Source organism: Penicillium solitum (genome assembly GCF_028829755.1).
Source record: "Penicillium solitum strain IBT 25940 chromosome Unknown utg000004l_segment0_segment0, whole genome shotgun sequence".
NCBI classification, from domain to species: domain Eukaryota; kingdom Fungi; phylum Ascomycota; class Eurotiomycetes; order Eurotiales; family Aspergillaceae; genus Penicillium; species Penicillium solitum.
In genome coordinates, this window is record NW_027072124.1 from 3,839,805 (window position 1) to 3,854,696 (window position 14,892).

Sequence of the window (14,892 nt, forward strand, 5' to 3'; positions counted from 1 at the left end):
GGCTAGTTGATATCATGATGCCATGCCAACACCCGGCTTTTGCGGAGAGGTGTAGCCCTGCTAGGCTGTTGTCGGAAATTAAAAGCCATGCATATAACCAGCAGTGGAGTGTTTTGAATCATGCATCGTCATCCGCCAGTGACAGGGTTCTGTATTGGGAGTTGCATCAAAATGCGAACACCCGGAATGCCAACGAGAATTTTGTGTAGTCAAATGTTACAGAACGGACTGTCAGAGAGTAACGACAGAAGGGAATGTGAGAAAAAAAAATGTGTGGAGATGTATGGCCTCTAGAGAAGGGGGACATGCACCGGATTTTCTATACAGACCCTTCCAGAAGACGCCATGCAACGCGCGCAACGCCGAGAGAGCCCGTCATATCAGTGCCTGAACGGTGCTACATGGCATACAGGAAAATCTATGTAGATGTTCACAAAGGGAATCATAGAACAAGAATAGAAATGCAATATATCAAGACAAACCAAATACCAATGCATTATCATTACGCCGGTCTATGTATCCCCTAGTAGAAACGACACGCTCCCACCAAATCAAAAATAACAGGGTATAAACATCCCAGATCAAGATCTGCCCCTCACAATGCATTAAGAACCTGTTGCATAGCAAAAGTATTGGAGTCCTCACGACGCGAGACATAAGCCCGCACCTCTTGCACACTCAACTTACCTTCCTGGGTAGTATTGCGTCCCGAGCCCCCAGGTCCGCCAGTCGTGCCGCTGGCAGCACCACCACGGATTCGTTCACGGAGAGCCTCGGGCCCAATCACGAATAAACTGCCGACTTCCAGTAGCACGTCCAGCGCGCCACCGGGGCCCTTGGTTTCATCGTCAATGTCCCAGGATCTGAAGAGGTCTGCATATTGCGTCATATCTTTGGTTACCATTAGCCCGCCAGGTCCACTGACGGAGAACCGTTTGAAGTGTTCGAGGAGGAGACCACGAATTCCAAGGGCTATCTCGGTCAGCACTTGGCGCACGTTGGCGCCGCTGGATGGGAGAGAGGTGCGCGCAATGTTGTGAAGGCGGGTTAGGAATGAGGTTATTGATGCGCAGGTCTGTTGAGGTTAGTAGCGTTCTTGCTGGGGGTGAATGTTGGATGGAACGTACTGGAGTCTGTAGCATCTCTAACCAGGCGGTGTTATCACTCTCCCTGGGACGGAAGTCATTCTTCTTCTGACCAGATAGCAATCTGCTAACCCAGGAGAATGTGGCGTCAATGGTTTTCTGCTCAATACTGTTGATTTTGTCCTCGATGCGCGAGGTGGTTTGGCTGGTACGCTTCTCCATATCCCGGCGAGTGGTGATACTCGCGGCTGATAGAGGGAGAAGGACCGCATGGATGCACATCACCATCAATGTGGTAATACTGATCGTGGTGCGAGCCGAGAAGAGGTAGGAGAAGTCGGGCTCGGCCTTGCCGGATTCCTGTGACGTAGCCGCTTCCAGAGCGGCATCTAGACAGACATCCACGTATCCCTCTCCCATCGCGAGGAGAAGCAGACCGAGCAAGGCGGAGACATCTTTGGGTGTGTCGCTGTTGACGCTAAGTTCGAGTCCTCGGCCCACGGCTTCAGCCAGCCACTTCAGCATCCGCTTAGCGTCGCTGAGACTAGGCTGTCCATCTTCTTCTGTGAGTTTGATCTCGGTCAATCGAGTGGTCTCCAGCGTATCGCCTATCTTGGCTACGCTAAGCAGAACTCTTCGCTGGATAGGTGAGACCTCTGGTGAGTCCAATCGGCTAATAAATGCATCGCGTGTGGTCGAAAGGAGTTCTGATCCAGCCCGGGATAACGAGGCCATGAAAGTTGTTGCCGCCTTCTTGCGGCGGGCATGGTAGGAAGTGAACTTAAACAAGACCGCGTTGAAAAGTTCTTCTAACGTCCGCTTCTCGCGTTCGATGTAAGACGATCCAACGAAATAAGGAACAAAAAGCTCCTCCAGCTGCTGATCTAGCAACACAGCTGTCTGAGAAGAAACGGGCTCCGGATGCTCGGTCAGCCCGTGCGACTTCAAATCTTCAATCAAGGCACTGATATAACCACGGGAGCTTTGTAGACAGCGGAGGAATGCCAATGAAGATACACCGGCTGCTTTCTCCAGCACCATTTCCAACCGCTGCTGGATAGATTGCTGGAAGACCCGCTGTAAGAACTTGCCCAGGACTTGTTCGTAGTAGGGGAAGGCCCGCCGAATAATCGCAGACTCCTCTTGAACCACAACCTTGACTTCGTCGACCAACGACTGGAGACAGGAGTCAACGCCAGGAAGCTCCGCGTCCGGATCAGCCAGTTTCTCCCACGACTCCGGATCGCCACCGACTTCCTCCGTCACCAGCTGGCTGCGCTCAATGAAGAACTGATGCTGGTTGACGAACAAGGCAATAACACTAGCACCGCCATTGAAATCCTGCAACACAGTCGCGCAATCCCTCATACCGTCAAAGTTGGCCTTGCGGTAGAAATCGTCAAACTGCTTCAACAAGTCCTTCTCCAGCGTCTCGGAGAACTTCTCAATAATCTCTCGCGTGTTCCGCTGCGGGGTGCTGCTTTCGTTGAGATCCTCAGACGAAGAGCTATTCCCATACCCACCATTTGATCGAGCCCGGTGTTCCTGCCAGCTCTGGGGGTCCAGTCGTTGACTAATGCGCAGCAGTTGGCGCGCAATGTGTGCGGAGCGCACTTTGGCCTCCCCCGTACCAGATCGCCGCAGGCCCTCTAGTAGTGAGATCTCGCCCCGGTTGCACACACCATCCCAGCATTGGATGAGGAAATGTGCGTCCAGAGCTCGTCGTCGCTGTCGATCTAGCTCCTCTAAGCGCTTTCCTGTCTCCACTGCCATGTTCCCTGTCCCTGCTGGATTCTCGCGGCCGGGGGCATTTAGAGACGTGTCAAGCTGTTGAAAGTTTTCAATGGTGTGGCGGAGCTTCTGGCCGAGGGTGTTGAGGTTCTGGCCGTGTTGCGCTTCTGCGCGACGGACAGCTGCAGAGAGTTCATTCTCGCGGAGCTCGAGGTCTCCGGAGAGCTCGCTCAGGCGACGTTGGGCGCTTTCGAAGGTGCGGATGAGGGGTTTGGGGTCGAAGGGCTGGTTGGCAGCGGTGGCGGTACCGGCTAGCGAACGACGGCTGGAGATGGCAGTGTCGGAGAGAGCTTCAATGAACTCCTTGACAATGAAGTCCCGACTGGAGAAGTCTTCGAGGGTGAAACTGGGGCCTTGGGGGAAGACGGTGCGGGCGGGGTTCGTGGTGATGGATGCATTGTCCATCATGATTGATAGTGGGCAGACATGAGCTGCCTGCAGAGCTGGACAATGGTGTCTCCTCTTTCTTAGACTGGGAATGTAATTGAAGGGAAGGAATCCGGGGAAAGCTGAGGGGAAGACGGATTTGGTTCGGGGAGGTTTACTGCCACGCACATCTATTTTTCTATGTACGTAGATAGTCTACGTGTATACTCCAAATACTAGGCAGAGAGATATTCAATCGAAGCTGAACTCGATATATTAATAGAAATAGTTAAAAAAAAAGAATAACTTAAATACTTCAAAGTACTTCGAAAATAGTCAGAATAAGAACTTTGAATCATTTAACTAGTTACTAGTATACCTGTTCATCAATCCCACCCTACCAGAACATCCACATCTCCACTTCCCTCCTTCACCCACCACAACAATGGTCTCCCAACGAGATCGCGAGATCCTGCGCGATGACCTACGCGCCCGCGGTGCAAAGCTCAGTATAGAAGAGCGCGAAGCCCTCCTCAAGAGCTATCTCCCCGACCCCACCGAGCTACCACAGAAACCAGCGCAACCGACTGCCAGCGAGCGCCGGAAGACACGAAAAACGCCCGTCCGGTCATTCCTCAAGTCGCAAACACACTACCTCACCTATGCCATCACGCATATCATCTTCGGCATCGTTGTCCGTCTCCTGCAGGCGTACCACGCCGTCGTCGATCGCATTTTCGCAATTGTCTATCACCACCACCGCACCCCCGAGCTGATCCGGAAAGATGTGAAGAATCTCAAGCGCTTACCGCAGCATCTGAGTACAATTCTCACGCTACGGAAGGAAGATGATGCTCTTGCGGTGTTGATGGATGAGGTTGCTGAATTAGCGGCCTGGAGTTCGTGCTCGGGGATTTCCCAGCTCAGTGTATATGAGAAGTCCGGTATGAATGGCCTCCTTTCTACTATTTACCATCCAAGATATACAGTATACAGTGATACTAACCCTCTATCTAGGTGTCCTGAAATCATGCATCCCCGCCCTCCACCAAATAATCACCACCAAACTCGCCTCCTACTACGGCACCCCAAGCCACCAACCAATTCTCCAACTCTACGCCCCTCACCACCCAGTCCACCGCAGTGCACCAATCACAAAAAATACCGACACCACCACCAAACCGCAAACCCTGACAATCCTCCTCCTCTCCTCCACGGACGGCCGCGAGACTCTCGTTGACCTAACCAAGACCTTGGCGGAGATGAGCCAGAATGGCAAGCTTTCCCCGGAGGATATCACCCCGGAGTTGGTTGACGCGGAGATCACCGAAATCACTACGCAGCCATTGTCTATGGACCCCACGCTGCCAGATACAGTGCTCAAACCCGAGCCAGATCTGTTGCTTGTTTTTGGCCCGTTCCTTAAGCTCGATGGGTATCCACCTTGGCAGTTGAGGTTGACGGAGATGTATTGTACCGGTGGACGCAGTCATGGACTTAGTGGGGATGGAGAGGCGGTGGAGTATCAGGGATATATGCGTGGTCTTTGGCACTTTGCTGGGGCCCAGATGAGGTTTGGTAGGTAGAGTAGCTGGAGGGATTGAGGAATTGAGGGTTGAGGGTTGAGATTGATATTGAGTTTGAGTTTGGGAAGAAGTAGGTTTGCATGTGGATGAGCATGGGGGATTTCATTTTGGCTATACCCTTACCATATTCCTGTACTGTTCTATGGTCTTTTCTTTCTAGCATGGCATCAATGCATTTAATCTGTGTTTCTATGTATCTGTTCTAGTATCAGCCTCCGGTCTATACCTAGGTACATATATATGTTACCAGGATAAAAACCTGACAAGACAAAGAGCAATATAAATACTCTGAAAATGATTTTATCTGATTCATCTACCTGCTCACAACTAATTAAATTGCCAAAAACCTCCCTAGCGTGCACATGTGTGTAATGTATAACGGTCTGTCCTATAGTTTAACTACATCCTCTTCCATATACATATACTATTTTAGATATTCAAACATAAAATTATTCAAACATAAAATTAAAATCAAATTATAAAAAAAAAAGAATGTCAGGAAGGGGGGCGGTCTCCGACAGGAGGGATACGGGTTGGGCTTGGAGTGTTGTGCTCATAGTCCCGTTTTCCCCAGGAAATATGGATGGTTCGCCGCCGAAACGCACGCGCAAGCTCCGATAGAGAAGATCTCGCGCGAGGACCGGGAGATGTGAGTTTCCAGTATCTTGGAATTTTAAGGAGTTTTTGGATTTTCTCCCCAGATGAGCCTGAGTGAGAGGTTGTGCCCCTTCAGCCATGTCCCACCTGGACAGTATATAGAAGCGTTACCTTTTACTTATGGGACTATAGGGGAAATTGTTTGGCATATAGATGCTTCTGTCTATACTATTACTCTTACTTTGATCCATTTTCACTTGATTTTCACCTTTGGATGTAAACTGAGAGCAGTCTAGTCTATACACACATAGAGTTGGAGTAGGAGTATACAAGTTAATATCATTATGCTATATGCTAGAGTATATCAATAAGAAATAAAGATCATTCGCCACGCTGCATGTCCAGTATAAATTCCAAAAAGGAATCCACCTCAATCCCAGCCAGTCCTTCCAGTCCAGTCCAATCCCAATATCAAACTCCGAAAAAAAAAAGAAAAAGAGCTACTCCACAAGGAGCAGCAGCAACAACAACCCTGAGGTCGTAAAGAAGGTTATACCATAGTTTCATGTGTGTCATTCTGTCATATCCCCCCTCAATTCCCACAGAGGCGAGTAAATCAACTCCATATATAACCCTCACCCGGTCATATCTTCATGTCGCATATCATCCAAAGCCCAATCAGAAGGAATAGACGCCGCAGCCCACGAGCCCGCACCACGGACACAGTCAAGACAGCGCACAATCTCCGCCCCAGTCTCGGTGACTTCCTCCACAGCGCAGCCAGAGCAGATTTTCCTCCTCGGTGCTTCGCTAGTATCGTAGCTGGCGTCGTCGGTTGAGCTCGTATGCATGTGCATATGCACTTCTGGCAGACCAAATGTCCCACCGCAGGATGCGCTGTCACATTGTCGGAGACAGATGAAGCATGCCCGTTCGTGGCAGAGATCACAGTCTGCGTAGGCGTCGAGAACTTGGCGGGTTGTTGGGCGGCGGTGGCAGATGTGACAGGGACGAAGCGCGGAGGGGGAGGCGGATTGTTGGCTTGGGTAGTGCAAGGGGACGAGGGTTTTGGGAGAGACCGGGGGTGAGTATGGGTCTTGGTTTGGGGTGCCGTAGACGTTTGGGGAGAGGTGGTTTGGGGATTGTTGGTGTTGGAGTTGATGTGGGTGCTGGAGCTGGTGTTGATGCTGGTGGGATGGAAGTGTAAGATAAGGGCCTTGGACATGTCGGCGCTTGCGAGGGAGGCATCGTGGTCGGAAGGAGGTGTCTGTTCCGTCTGGGTGTCGTGATAGAGGCAGTGAGCAGCCACCGTCGTATTCGGGCCGATCGACTCGGCAGGATGGAATATATGTTGCTCTGGTGATCATGTCAGTCTATCCATTCACCCCTGAGAGAAACATTGTTCGACTTACGGACGTGCTAGAGTCCTGGGCTCCTCATGGTCCCACTTGCGTTTCTTCCATGTTGCCGTTATCGAGTCGGTCTGCTCGGGCGAAAACCCTGGCATTGGTGGTATGCCGTATGTATTCAAGCCAATTTGAATATATTATAGATGATTAGGAACACAAGGAAGCCTCAAGGGAAGAGTCTTCGAGTGAAGTGAAGCTGACGAGGAGATCCAAACAAAAGAAAGCCCAGATGTTGGTCGGGCGGTGTGCCGATAGGAGAGTGTTATCGGCGCACGTTCACGTGGCGATTGGCCTTGATCGAGTCCCGGGTATAAACTGGTTTTAGATTGTTTGTATATACTCCGTATAACTATACAAATATACAAAACTGACCAAAGAAGTCAGGAAAGATTACAGCCATACCAAAAGCCCCTTTACTCCTTTTCCCGAGTCGCCGGAGACCCAACACCATCCAAGCGAGCCTGAATAGTTTTCTCGTCAAAACGCCCACTGTCACCCACATAATTGCGTAGAACCTCATAGGTCATAAGCCGCCGAGGTGCTTTGCGACCTGTCATCAACTCAAACTGAGCAATGCCCTGTTCGGTTACATTCTCCAATCCGTCAGACAAGACCCAAGGTCGTCCAGTCTCGCTCCGGACTCGGCGAATTTGTCGTAGAAGTGGTGTATCGAGGGGTTTATAGGCCAACTATATGCAATTAGTACGTGTGACAAGAACTACACACATCCCGGAGGGAAGAAAAAGCCCACCTCGAGTATCACACCCCCCGTAGGACTCCCAAGCCACTGCACGGGCATCTCAAAGTTCGCCGGTGGTTCATCTCGGTCTGGATCAGCCGGTACACAAGACGCAACGAGACTAGGCTGAGCAGCATCCGCGGGCCAGTCTTCTCGAAGCGACTGCAAAACACAAACCACCTCAGCCGAGTCCACCTGCGACGACGCCCAAGAGTTGAAATGGCGCGCGACTTCCTCGGCACGCGACTGCGTGCGGTTGTAGATGAAGATCTTCCGACACCCAAGTCGGAGCATCGCGTAGATGGCGGCCCGCGCCATACCACCTGCACCAATGACTAGGCCTGTTGTTTTTGCGCTGATTGCGTTACGCGGCGAGAGATGTCGCCTGATGCACGTCATTATCCCGACCCAGTCGGTGTTCTCGCCGTACCAACCCAGCACGCGCCCGGCTTGGTTGCGTCGGCTGGCTTGTTCTTGGAGTGGGAACATTGTCCCGTCTGCGTGTCCGCGGAGCGGCATGATTGTGTTGATGGCCCCGATGGCTTCGGCGTGCCGGCTTTTCGAGGCGAGCTTTTGGTATACCTGTACACGCCATGGCTGCACGACGCTGGATCCCCCAAAGTGTGGATCTCGGCCCAGTCGGTCTAAGACTGCGAGAGAGGGTGAGTCGGGGATGCTGTAGGTGTGGCCCATACCGCAGTGTTGGTGCGCGGCATTGTGCATTGCCGGCGATAGACTGTAGGTGACGTTCTCTCCGTAGATGTAGAACTTGAGCGGGTCGAGCACGTAGCTTTGGAAGAGTGCATGGACGGCGTCGCGAGAGGTTATTTGCGGGTCGTGTTTATTCTCTGCGGACTGGGTGATCGCGGGGTGTGTTACTGCAGTGAGGATCGAGTTGAACACTTGTGAGGTGCGACCCAAGGCGCCAATATTATAGGCGATGAGCGGTGGGTGATCTCCCGGGAGCGATCGGATTTTATTGGAGAATTCAATCACAGCGGCATTCTCCTCGCGCTTTGTTGCGACCCGGAGGAGGCGGACGAGTTGACAGCCGAGCTTTTCAGCTTCGTTGTAGATGGCGACGCAGCCTGCGCTGTCCCATGTAGTGGGGGAAGATGGTTCAAAGACCTGCTGGCCGATGATTTTGGTATTCCCACGACCTCTGATAGTCCCAGCCAGCCGGGATCGGTCCTGGGCCAGGTCTACAACAAGATATTCTACACCCAGGCGTAGAGCGTGCTCGAGTATATCAAAGTAAGGTCGAGAAGAAGAGGTGGCTGGTTTAGGGGAACCGATGCCGGTGGAGATGTCAACGGAGAGAATCACAGGCGTCCGCGCATTTCGACGCAGGACAGAGACCTGTTTGCTGACAGTGGCTGCCATATCTGGGTTCCAGCGATCGATACACAGCTCGATAGCATCTCCGCCAGACTCGAGCTCAGTCAGATTGACATTATCGGCGATCAGATCTGAAGATCGCACGAAGATAGCATGGGTGAAAGAACGTAGTTCTGGTGGTGTCTCTAGCAGAACGAACGGCGAGTCATAGCTCGAATAGTTCACATCGAGTCCAGTAATAAACTGCACAAACCGCGTGAAATCCTCTTTCACCTCTTGCAACTTGAAAGAATAATCCGCAGACCGGCGATCTGGGCTCCCATCGTCCGACGCACGGGTCCGATCTTCAAGATTATAGAATTCGAAATTCGAACACATCCGATGCATCGGATCCCCCTCACGGAATAAGCGTACCGCCTGGTCCTCCAAACCAAGCAATTGCTGAATGCGATCGATATCGCGCAGCAGATGGACGACGGGGTTGGACCGGGCATAATGACGCAGATGATCCTGCACAGGTCGCGTCAGACTGGCCAGCCCACACTCCATGACGCAGCCCGTGCGGTGGTTATCCAGCATCATCTTCAGGACTTCGATGTCCCGGCGCTGGAATTCCTGGCTGCCATACCGCTTGAGGTATTCCTGTCGCGTGACGCCCGTGACTTCTCGAAAGTAGTGGTCTTCGGTAATGAATCGTCGCTTCAGCGCGGTCGCGGCGACGAAGCCGAGCGAGCGCTTGCCGCATCCACGGATGCCGATCAGGACGAGGGATGCATTGGGAGCAAAGGTGCGAGGGGCGGACTCCGGGCGGAGCATGGGAGAGGAGGATCCCTTGGTGGCACATGCGGGGATGTCGGACTTGGCGTCGGCCATGGGAGGAATGGAGGGTTTGGAATCGAGCATGGTGAGAGATGATGAATCAATTGGGGTCTATGTCAAGTGAACGAGCGCCATGATCAGATGCACTCAAGGCATAGAATCGCATCCAAAGATCGAATGTGGGATGTTGAGAAAGGATGAGCGGGACTTCTCATGTGAACAATAGATAGGGCAATGTAGTATAGAAATAGTCTGAACCCTAAGTAAATTAGTAGATCAATACCCCAGACGATAATGTTTCCAACGGCAAATGTTCCCCCGGGGAATGAGAGGAACTGCCCCCGACCAGATCCCGGCAAAAGGCTTTTCCACCAGATCTCGGATCATTTATCGGAAGCTACTGTTTTTATAGATTTATAGATTTATATAGATCCCTTTACATTGTAGACGTGTCATGAGAGATTTAAACATCCAAGTGCAATAAAATCGAGAATTATAGAATTTCTGCTTTGGCGCTGGTTCCCATATTTATAACTAGTACATAACAACCTCATAGAATCTTCACATCTCGTTTAATATCCAAGGTCTGATCATCCCCTTTCCACCCACCTGAACCAAACGTGTCCTGAACCATATGGACTTGACTTTCTTTGCAACTTGTCACTTCATCGGTCACACACGAGAAATTATCTACTAAACCAAGCGAGCCATGGCGAATGAGAGAAAACCCCCAACCTCTTATCTTCTTCCGTTCCGGTTATGGATTGGCAAGAAACTCTTTGGGACAGACAAACTCGGGCCGCATGGAGTCCAAGTCAGCCCTGGTAGAATGATCAAAGGGCCTTGCCATATGCCGAGGCTAGAAGCCTTGAGATACGTCGCTGAGCACGCGTCAATTCCTTGCCCCAAAGTCTTCACCACCCACTATCATGATGACAGGCTCTATATTGAAATGGAGTATATCCGCGGAATGAGCCTCGAAAAAGCATGGCACCGCGGCTATCTATCGCAAGATCAAAAGAAGCACATTATCAACCAGGTTGCGGGCTTCATTAGCCAGCTTTGGAGATTAGAACCTCCGCAATAAGGGATAGTTGCATCTGCGACTTCCGAAAAGGCCTTCGATCACAGAGTCGGATGTTGGACTTTTGGGCCGTTTATGAGCCATGAAGGATTTCACTCATATCTTCGAGTGGATATCCCTACGGAATCATTGGGTCCAGAGGTCACCGAATGCCACTCCCGACGTTACCGGAGCTGCTTTACCCATGCAGATCTCGCCCCTCGGAATATCATGGTAGATAACGGGAAGGTCTCTGCGATTGTTGATTGGAAATTTGGCGGCTGGTATCCGGAATATTGGGAGTATACTAAGGCACATTATGGTCAAATTGATCGGCCAGAATGGTATCATGGATTGCAAAATGCTTTAGAGAGGATATATGACGACGAGCTTGGCGCGGAACAAATTCTTCGGAAGCGATTGGATGATCCACAAATTTTCTGGCAAGGGAGACAGCATCTGATTCCGGGTCTTGCGTGACAGTATCGATGTGGGCCAGCGAGTGTCAAGACTGTAACTGGGGTCCTTGAAGCCCTGACACGCTTACCAAACAGACTACTCAGGTCAAAAATGAAAGAACCAGTAACTATTTAACACTTAATATAAGATATGCTTTGGCCTTGTCTCCAATATTGGATGCCTATCCGCCCTCGATGAAGTTAAGGGCCCTCAAAGGGCAACCAGGGTTGTTGTATAGAGTCCTAATCGGGTTAAGCGTCGTCGGCTTTGGTCGGGTATTGTATCTGGAATGCCTGGATGCCTTGGTGCCTTAGTACCTGAATGCCTTGATGCCTGGTCAATTATTAACTCGTCAGGGTAAAATAAAAGATATCCAATCTATTCCAAGCACTCCTATGCATACCGAATAGTTCAATCTGTACATATATATAAATCCAAAGCACCTTCAAAATGGTGTACAGTCAGTAAACAGAAATATGTGGGATAACTGTGGGGACGTGGAGATCCCCGATAATTCCGAGTGCCCTCACATCCCGAACTTCGCGTCCGAGATCATCCACTCGGCCTGTCTAACTGTGACCTTTTGCCGTGGAGGCTAATTACATGGTTGGCATTAGAATCTGCTCCTCCACTTTTCTATTGGCGGTACTCTTCTTCTCATTCCGAGTATCGGCCTGTTTCTTTATACGGCCCGAGCTTATATCACTTTCGGCTTGATTCGATTCAGTGAACTCCTCATTCAAACAGAGCTAGAGCTACTGGTCCCCTTATTTCCTCTACATGGCGCGTCAACCCGTGCTAATAACCCCTCTTCATGGATGAGGGATCAGATAAGGCCCCTCGGCGCAAGAGGGTCTCCCGTGCTTGCGATCGCTGTCGCAGTAAGAAAGTGAGTCGCGTCCAGCCATGCTTTTTTCTCTCGTGTATCTCATTTGCCCAATCTAACGTTTTCGACGATCCTAGGATAAATGTGACGGCATTCGTCCCACTTGTTCCGCCTGCCAGGCATCGGGCCAGTCCTGCTCCTACGACCCCCATGCGAAGAAACGCGGTCTTCCCGAAGGCTACGTCCGTGGCTTGGAAAAGTTGTGGGCGCTATCGATCTGCAACATTGATGGGTTCGAGAATACCATGCTGGCCATGCTAGGAAATACCGCTGAGTCTGCCGGTCGTCGCGAGAAGCTGATGTCCGTGTGGTCGGACGACAGTACCTCCGAGAGTTTACACGAATCTTGGAAAACGAGTCGGCTGTTCGGCGCGCTGGAGAAAATGCTCTCTAGCTCAGATGCACCCGGACCGGCGACCGGGAAGCGATTGCGTAACCCGCAGGATGATGGTCCCGACAGTCAATGGGGGTTCCGAGTAGCTCGCACTTCTACTCCACTCGGTCCGGGTGCTCCGCGTGTAGTTGAGCCATTTCCCACATCGCCGGGGGTAAAGCGGGCTCGATTGTCGAAAGATTCGGATGGTCGGGGTATCTCTGGACCCAGTCCCCATACGCTGCAGTTGCCGCCTCAGACGTCGCAGCTGCTCGATATCTACTTTGCGATCACGCATTCATGGTTTCCCGTGGTCGCCAAGCATAACATTCTTCGCGCTTCTTACCTTTACGCGAATGCCCCTTTCTCTATTGCCACGGCTTCACCTGGGTCGGGCGATCACGCCGCTCTGTGGGCAATCTTGAGTTACACCATCACTCAATCGCGAATGATTTCACGGGCCGGTCCCGCTGGAACAGTCGCTCTGGCGAAGGAATACTACGCCGTCTCGCGAAACCTCATCCCCACGGAGAAAGAGCGTTATGAGCCCGGTCATATTCAGGCATTGCTGCTGCTGAGCTTGGTGAATATGGGTCTGGAAGATTGGACTGCGGCTTGGCTGTTGAGCGGCCAAGCAGTGCGCATGGCGATTTCCATGGGTCTTGGAACTGTGTCCGACGGCCGGCGGTCTGATGAACTCAGACAAGGTAAGGCGGTCTTCTTGGGATGCTTTGTAGTTGATTCATTACTTTCTTTCCGTCTTTCACGGAGTCCAGCCATGCCTCCAAGCGACCTTACTGCGGTAGGCCTGTTGGAAGAGGATGGATTGGAAGAGTGGAACTCCTGGGTGGACGTTTTACCACCCACGGGTGCTCCACAGGGCAGCAAGAACTCACCGCGCCGAGGACCACTCTTGGCCTTGAGCTGCTTCAACCGGTTAGTTGAGTTGGCGAGCGTTCTCAACAAGGTCTCCCGCCACATATCTTCGGGATACAACATGGCCACCTTTGCGCAGCAATTGGTCATGGAGCTTAAGCAATGGGATGACTGTCTACCTCTGGGATGCCGCCTGATTGGACCAGAAAGCATCTATCCAGAGCGGCATTCAGCCTTGCTTCCCCATCAGAGTTACCTAGGGTTGACCTATGTAGCCACCCTGCTTTGGCTCTATCTGCAATTGATCTCCGGTGAGCAGGGGTTGCACCGTTCACAGCGCCCGGCCACGGAGGGGGCCAAGAAGCTCCTCTACCGAGGGCTCTCTATGCTCACCCAACACTTAGAAAACTTCTCTATGTGCGGTCTTCCGCCGCTGTTCGAGCTAAGTCTTCGCACAATTGCGGAGCAAGCGTTCAGACTTCGGACTACTGCCGACTCACCGGACACCTTCCCCTTTGCCAGGTGGGCAGACGAGCTCCGACACAAAACGACAGCTTTCACCTCCACATGGCCGGCCTATGGATCTTTGGTCTCTGCCATGGAGAGGTGGCAGCACTCCAAAGATGTTGTCGGGGGGGCATCCACTTTTCCTGGGGCAGTCAGCCTTCCATTTTCGGATGCACCCATGGCAGGCCCCATGCAACCTCCAGGTGGAGCTCGCAGTCTACCCCAGAATGGTGAAGGAGATTACACCTCTTCTATCCTGGGCATCAGTATGCCAGTTGATGGGCAGTCTTCGACCCCAAAAGATACCGTAATGGAAAACACAGATCTAGGCATGATGGACGTGCCACTACACCACCCGAGGGAAGTACAATCAGGCCTACTAGACAAGATCACTCCGCATAGCAGAGCAGATTCCGTGTATGGGACAGCCAGCGCACAGCATCAACAACCACAACCCCAAACTCCCGACTCGACAACCTCAAACCCAATGATGCCTGGGAATATCGATGCTATATTCAAAGACCTCGCATACCTGGACACCACTGAATGGTCCACGAACCGCGAGGCCGGGCTGAAGGATTTCGGATTCTTGGACGATAGCACATTTCAGGCTTTCTGTCACGATCCCGATCGCTTAGGCGGATCGCAGCCACTGGTTCATCCGCCTTCCATAGCGGATATTTGGCCGCCGCCTGGGTTCTTCCCAGAGACGTTCCAGGAAGTGCCCGAGGAGCCTATGGGCGGCTGAGAGATCTCGGTATGATCTCGCCAGCTAGCTTCTAGAGACCATGTTATTTTGGTCTACTCTATCCCCCTTGGAAGGTCATCGTCCGTTTGGGGCATCCCATTGGGCTCCTGGACTGTCTATAGACTTCCCTGTTCTTCCGGACGCAGTCGTCATGGGACACGGGGATCTGTTTGGCCACATAATAGCCACTATCACACTCTAAGCCTTATGCTTGGTATCAAATTAGCCCGCGGGAGATTCATCTTGGTGG

The 14,892-nt window shown here is 51.8% G+C and overlaps 5 protein-coding genes across 5 annotated transcripts; 2 read left to right on the plus strand and 3 right to left on the minus strand.

The window, feature by feature from the left end:
* Positions 1 to 595: 595 nt before the first annotated feature.
* N7455_007489 (exocyst subunit SEC10) lies at positions 596 to 3,284 on the minus strand (the record flags this gene model as incomplete). The annotated part of the gene is made up of 2 exons (XM_040956109.2): positions 596 to 1,075; positions 1,128 to 3,284. 2 exons carry the CDS (start codon positions 3,282 to 3,284, stop codon positions 596 to 598), a joined length of 2,637 nt encoding a protein of 878 aa, XP_040813462.2.
* Positions 3,285 to 3,687: 403 nt separating this feature from the next.
* Positions 3,688 to 4,828, plus strand: N7455_007490 (ditrans,polycis-polyprenyl diphosphate synthase; the record flags this gene model as incomplete). Its single annotated transcript, XM_040956134.2, has 2 exons — positions 3,688 to 4,186; positions 4,260 to 4,828. The coding sequence occupies 2 exons, from the start codon at positions 3,688 to 3,690 to the stop codon at positions 4,826 to 4,828; spliced, it is 1,068 nt and encodes a 355-aa protein (XP_040813550.2).
* A 1,232-nt stretch (positions 4,829 to 6,060) lies between these two features.
* Positions 6,061 to 7,043, minus strand: N7455_007491 (uncharacterized protein; the record flags this gene model as incomplete). Its single annotated transcript, XM_040955941.2, has 2 exons — positions 6,838 to 7,043; positions 6,061 to 6,781 (listed from the first exon to the last, which is right to left on the minus strand). The coding sequence occupies exons 1-2, from the start codon at positions 6,930 to 6,932 to the stop codon at positions 6,061 to 6,063; spliced, it is 816 nt and encodes a 271-aa protein (XP_040813444.1). The 5' UTR covers positions 6,933 to 7,043.
* A 204-nt stretch (positions 7,044 to 7,247) lies between these two features.
* N7455_007492 (repressor protein) lies at positions 7,248 to 9,814 on the minus strand (the record flags this gene model as incomplete). Its single annotated transcript, XM_040956127.2, has 2 exons — positions 7,248 to 7,523; positions 7,586 to 9,814. 2 exons carry the CDS (start codon positions 9,812 to 9,814, stop codon positions 7,248 to 7,250), a joined length of 2,505 nt encoding a protein of 834 aa, XP_040813471.1.
* A 2,252-nt stretch (positions 9,815 to 12,066) lies between these two features.
* On the plus strand, positions 12,067 to 14,642 carry N7455_007493 (putative C6 transcription factor; the record flags this gene model as incomplete). The annotated part of the gene is made up of 2 exons (XM_040955950.2): positions 12,067 to 12,141; positions 12,216 to 14,642. 2 exons carry the CDS (start codon positions 12,067 to 12,069, stop codon positions 14,640 to 14,642), a joined length of 2,502 nt encoding a protein of 833 aa, XP_040813511.2.
* Between the last annotated feature and the right edge of the window lie 250 nt (positions 14,643 to 14,892).